The following is a 5,900-nucleotide window of genomic DNA, read 5'->3' on the forward strand; positions in this document are numbered from 1 at the left end:
CCTCGGGACCCTTGTCCAGGATGTATTTTGACACAGACATGCCAGGTGGCAGTGTTGTAAAGGGCGGGAGCATTCCAATATCGTCTCGTTCATCAAAAGTTGAAGGAAGAGGGCGGGCAACTTGAACAGCTGGCCTCCAAACTAATAAATCACTTAGCAAAAGCCGTTTCTGAGCATTAAATTTGTTTACCTTCACTCACCAATTTCATTTTGACCAGAGTTTGACTCGGGGATGTCAAGGGACTGTAATTCTTCCATCCAGGGTTCCACTGGAAGAGCGATTGCGGGTACATTATCTGAACGACGCCACTTTTTCCTAGATTGCCGATTATTACCCACGTGTGGCGGCATTTGTTGGTGACGATCGAATGACTTTCGATGATATTCGGGCTCCGCATACTGAGATGCGTACTGAGGGTGAAAATAGCCCCGGTGGGGCGGCATAGCAGTTGATGCACTTGAGAACTGCGGGTTATAGGCACTCGTGGACGTTGGCAATCCATACGATTGGGGTGAATTATATTGCGGGGGTAAGGGTTCATGGGGCCATGGACCAGCTGAATAGGGGTGGGCAGACATGGGTGTTGGAGAGCCATATGTTGAAGCTGCCATCGGTCTGGGTTGATATGTTGGATGTGCTACGGGCGGGTGAGTATAACTCCTTTGAGGGCCCGGATGCGATTTGTCGTAAAACGGGTCGCCCTGATAATGGGCATGGTAAGAAACTGTAGTTTTCTGTCGTTTTGGAGGACGACCAGGTTTCATACCACCCCTACGGAAAGCGTTCTGTTAGCCATTAACGGCGGCATGAAAGACCATCACCTCGAACTTACGTGGGGAACTCGCGGCGGGGTTCCGGGCATTGCTGGGCCCAATGCTCCAAGGAACCACAGTTGTAACATGATTGGGGTTGGGTGTGCTTAGGGGGGCCATTATTGCTGCCAGCAGAAGGGTGATTCTGGCGCTGTTTTCCCTTGCGAGGATGCTTTTGGCCCCGCTGTTTGTGGCTGACAACGGATTGAACTGGTTGTGGGTGGAATGGCTGCACAGCATCACCAGGCATCGGATGCGAGTCCATTTTTAGCGCGATCCGATCAAACACGGAGGCCACAATCAGACCAGATTTTCAAAGAAGTATAAGATATAAAAATAAATATATATAGAACGGTTACAGAAGGCAGTCAATTTTCAATTTTCCAAGGCCCTCTCCGGTCTCATGAACTAGAAACACGGAGATTGGATCCAGCAACCAAGAAAGGGCGGAGAAAAATTTAGCAGCCCGAGACCACCAGTGGCAAGACTATAAACTCCCGATGAAACAAAACAATGCAGTAATTGGTGCAGGAAATGTTTGGCAAGAAATAAAAAGCAAAAGCACAACGGATGGTATTCAAGAATAATGGGTCAAAAGCAGGATTGGCAACCCCCGGTGGCCCCGACGATAAGGATGCCGTAGAGGCGGGAGGAAAGGGGTTCCGCAAAATGGGAGATGCTGATGATAACTATATGTATCCAGGGGTGCAGAAGTCATGGGGAATAACCAAAAAAAATAAAATAAAATAAAATAAAATGGGCGGCAGCAGGCCAACATGGAATGCACAGGGCGTAAGGATAAGATAACGACTCAGCCTCGGTGATTGAGATGAGGTTGAAGACAGAGATGGTGAAAGAAACGAACTTCGACGACCGAACGTAAGACGGACGGAAGTTGGAGCCGGCTGGGAGAGCGTCACGTGATCCAACTGGCGCCGAGCTTGGCAATATCCGACGATAGGGCGGTGTTTGAAGCTCCAGCGGACGGTGAGGATATATACGTTGACCCTGGCCATTGGGCAATATCCGACAATGACGGTGTTTGAAGCCCCCAAGTGGTTCATTTTAAGTGGTGTCTGGAAAGGTGAGGGATGGGTTGGCATAGGTAACTCACTAAGTTAGCCGCCGCAGACAACGAACTTGTATTAAGTAAGCAGTGGCTATACCATTAGTTAGCCATCTTTTGCCGGTTTCCTGCCGAAGATCTTAGTAATTCGAATCGGGACTAATTTAACTAGCTGGTTCTCCCCTAAACCAGTTCGAGTTAACTCGCACCAGCCACATGTTAGTAACTCGGTAGTTGATTAGTCACCAGCCACTCTTATCTCTATTTCTCTCGTTTTCAACCCCGTCAAAAAGGAACAGACAAAACGAATAACGACATACACATCTTCATCCTCCCCAATACTCTATATACAGCATAACACCCGTAAGGTGTTCAACGAACGCCAGGCTCTCTCCACCACTGGCGGCGCAGTATCTTAGCTAGAAACTTTACTCTGAATGGCATAGCGCAAGCAAACAATCTCCCGCTGACGCTGCCGCTGAACGAGCCTAATCGCCTCGCTGATGCTGCGCTTTCGAACTGCCGGACCATCATGAAAGCTGCATCGCCCGGTTATCTGATCTCCTTCCTATTCCCCTGAATCCTTTTGTTTCTTTGTTTCTTTATACATTTTAACTGTCACTCTCTTGTTTCCTCCTCCTCCCCTTTTTCTTTTTTTTATTTTTTCCTTTTTTTCTTTTTCTTCTTTCTTAAATTAGAGGCTTGATCTGGTCTCTCGTCCAGTGGCAATGCCAGGACTACCGTGTAAGTTCGGTCTATGCCCGATGAATGATTCAAAGTTACAGATGCTTTCCATGTGAATTCCTATAACAAGAAGTATTAAATGAATCTGGCGACTGATGAATGACCCAACATTTCTCATATACTGCAGCCAGCATCGATTTAGATGAGTGCATCGAGCGACTCTATAGGAAGGAATTACTAGCAGACTCTGTCATAGAGGCAATATGCGCCAAGGCGAAAGAATTGCTCATGAAGGAGAGCAACGTCGTCCATATCGCTGCCCCCGTCACTGTCGTCGGAGATATCCATGGCCAATTCTACGATATGATTGAGATTTTTAAGATTGGAGGCTATTGCCCTAACACAAATTACTTGTTTCTCGGTATGGATGCGCAACGCTACTTATTTATTTACATGCATTCATCAGTCCAACCAGTCGAAACAAAACCAAGACTGACAACCCCCCTTTCTTCCCTACCTGCATTTAAAACAGGCGACTACGTGGACCGCGGCCTCTTCAGCGTCGAAACCATCTCGCTCCTCGTCTGCCTCAAACTCCGCTACCCAGCCCGCGTCCACCTCATCCGCGGCAACCACGAGTCCCGCGGCGTCACCCAATCCTACGGCTTCTACACCGAATGCGCCCGCAAATACGGCAACGCCAACGTCTGGCACTACTTCACCGACATGTTCGACTTCCTCACCCTCAGCGTCGTCATCAACGATCAGATCTTCTGCGTGCACGGCGGTCTATCGCCGTCCATCCATTCCATCGACCAGATTAAGATTATTGATCGATTTCGCGAGATCCCGCACGAGGGGCCCATGGCTGATCTTGTCTGGTCGGATCCGGACACGGAGCGGGATGAGTTTTCGCTCTCGCCGAGGGGGGCGGGGTATACCTTTGGTGCACAGGTGGTCAAGAAGTTCCTTGAGGTGAATAACATGTCTCACATCCTCCGTGCGCATCAGCTGTGTCAGGAAGGGTACCAGGTGCTCTACGAGGACCGGTTAAGCACCGTGTGGAGCGCGCCGAATTACTGCTACAGATGCGGGAACCTCGCGAGTGTTCTTGAAGTTAGCGATACGGGAGAGCGCTACTTTAATATATTTGATGCTGCGCCTGAGAATAACGATATACACCGTGGGGAACAGCAGGCACAGCAGCAACCGGGCAAGGATGGGCTTAATCCTGTAATTGAATATTTCTTATGATACCCTTAGGTTTATTGTTTTTTTTTTTTTTTTTTTTTTTTTTTAATTTCATTTTATATTTTTGTTAAAATGATATACTGCTCTTTTTTTCCTTTCATCTATCCCTTCCCTCCTCTGTCACTGTCATGAATAATCGGTGCTTTCTACTTGTCGTGAAGCATAGGTTGGGTGTTTGGTTGTCATTCATATAAAAGAAAGAGATGGCCTGCAACGAAAGAGATAGAAAAATAGATAAAATATATAAAATAAAAAAAAAAAAGTCGCGCGGAGTATTTGGCCAGCGCTGACTGGCTGGTAGAACTTTATCCTATCAATCATTGGTCAAGTCATCACTAAGCAAAGATGTCAAACTCGGGAGGTATTTTAAAAAGAAAAATTTTCTTTTTTCTTTTTTCTTTTTTCTTTTTTCTCATTTCTCATTTCTTACTTTTTTATTTATTTATTTATTTTTTTTCATTGCAATGGACGCCTTTTATAACTGGTGTCCTGTACCAAGAAGTGGGGAAAGGAAAGAAAGAATGAATGAAAAATGCATAGATATAAAGGAAATTCGTGTTGGTGCGAGAAATAGGAGAATGAGAAGACGACAAGATCAACAGAATTCAGCTGGTAACTGCTTAGAAGTAGCCCGCCCTAAACTACCAATCCTTGGCGATGTTAAAGGACCACTCGAACTTGAGATGGGTGATGTCATCGTCATCCACGAATCTGGAGAGTGCGTTGTAATGGCCTCGAGCAATCATGCCGGACGGGGCCTCTTCGGCATTGACTACGCAGGTTGGGTGAGGACAAAAGTCAGAGTGTTTTTATTTTTTATTTTTTTATTTTATTTTTTTTATTTTTTATTTTTTATTTTTTTTTTTATTTTTAATCTCCAGCACAACCAACCTTGGGAAATCCTCAAACACGACAGACGACGGACACTTACACTTCTTTTCATACAGCGGTTTATCTGTGGTGCTGGGCGGGTAGCTCCCCTATCCCCCTCCCCCCCCCAAAAAAAAAAAAAAAAGGAGTCAGCAAACGTTGTAGCCATCTAGAGAGAAAAAAAGAGGGGGAAACCCCAACTCACCAGCATCTCCTCATCCTTGCTAATCCTAACCCCTTTCCTCTTCACAACTTGGATGTACTTCAGCCCGCTAAGAACCTCATGCTGCACAACGAACGTCGCCTTGATGCGGAAACGGGATCCCTCCTTGATGGTAAAGGGCTGGTCCTTGAGCTTGTCGACCGAGCCCGGGCTGGAGAGGTCGATGGTGATGTCGTCGCGGCCCTCGACCTCGAGTGCGAGGGACTTTATGATGCACTTGCGTGGGTCGTTGGGGTCGGATATCGAGCTGCCGGTTCCTAGGCCCAGAGAGGCTTTCCATCGCTTGAGGGATTCGTCGTTGGCGTCTGTGGGGGGAGGGGGCGGGTGGGTGTGAATGAGGCGCGGTTAGCTGGGTGTGTGTTTCTTTATGTATTGGAAATGAGGATATTATTATATATTGAAAACAAGTGCGGTGTGTCTTTTGTTGCTGTCCGTTATGATCCTTCTTCGCAGTGTTTTTCGACGAGATGGGGCATAGATCGCTCTGTTTTCTCACTCTAGCGTCCCGCCATTACCAGGCCCACATACGGGTAGATTCCATGTGTATAAACTCCGCAAAAGGGAGGCAGGCATAGACATTTGTAGGAGGTTGGTAGCTCAAGTCCTTTGCATCCATACAACAAAACAACAATGCGGGGCCCTCCGTCTAGACCAGACACAGCCCTATCCCCAGGATGTCCCTCGCACTTTTTGCTTTGGCATGGTGGAATAAAATTGAGAATTGCAGACGTCGATATACTTTTTACATCTCACATACCTAGCTGATGATATTCCTCAAGAGTCTTCTTCTCACCAACCTTGAAGCCAGCAGTCTTGCTTGAGGCCAAGTCGTCGTCATGGTCGTGGGTCATCTTTGCAGGAATGTTGTCTTTGGAGGGGCAGCGGGGCTGGGAGGCAAAAAGTAGGCTGTTGTTTTGAACTGCGTTATCACAGCGTGGTGCGGGGTAGAGGTGATTTTGAATGAGGAGGGAGGAAATGGGGAACAAGGGGTCG

At 47.2% G+C, this 5,900-nt stretch overlaps 3 protein-coding genes across 3 annotated transcripts in view; 1 reads left to right on the top strand and 2 right to left on the bottom strand.

Moving 5' to 3' along the window:
• Window positions 1-1,078, bottom strand: part of PADG_11935 (uncharacterized protein) — a gene marked incomplete at both ends in the record, with an annotated part of 2,358 nt that extends 1,280 nt beyond the window's left edge. The window contains 3 exons of the mRNA XM_010762851.1: window positions 39-141; window positions 201-772; window positions 834-1,078. Coding sequence (XP_010761153.1) covers window positions 39-141; window positions 201-772; window positions 834-1,078 — 920 coding nt within the window. The remainder of the gene's footprint in view (window positions 1-38; window positions 142-200; window positions 773-833) is intronic.
• Window positions 1,079-2,607: 1,529 nt separating this feature from the next.
• On the top strand, window positions 2,608-3,817 carry PADG_05516 (uncharacterized protein; the record flags this gene model as incomplete). The annotated part of the gene is made up of 3 exons (XM_010762735.1): window positions 2,608-2,623; window positions 2,751-2,984; window positions 3,096-3,817. 3 exons carry the CDS (start codon window positions 2,608-2,610, stop codon window positions 3,815-3,817), a joined length of 972 nt encoding a protein of 323 aa, XP_010761037.1.
• Window positions 3,818-4,455: 638 nt separating this feature from the next.
• On the bottom strand, window positions 4,456-5,758 carry PADG_05517 (uncharacterized protein; the record flags this gene model as incomplete). Its single annotated transcript, XM_010762470.1, has 4 exons — window positions 4,456-4,586; window positions 4,746-4,794; window positions 4,890-5,212; window positions 5,665-5,758. The coding sequence occupies 4 exons, from the start codon at window positions 5,756-5,758 to the stop codon at window positions 4,456-4,458; spliced, it is 597 nt and encodes a 198-aa protein (XP_010760772.1).
• Between the last annotated feature and the right edge of the window lie 142 nt (window positions 5,759-5,900).

This window comes from Paracoccidioides brasiliensis, assembly GCF_000150735.1.
Source record: "Paracoccidioides brasiliensis Pb18 unplaced genomic scaffold supercont2.6, whole genome shotgun sequence".
Taxonomy (NCBI): Eukaryota; Fungi; Ascomycota; class Eurotiomycetes; order Onygenales; family Ajellomycetaceae; genus Paracoccidioides; species Paracoccidioides brasiliensis.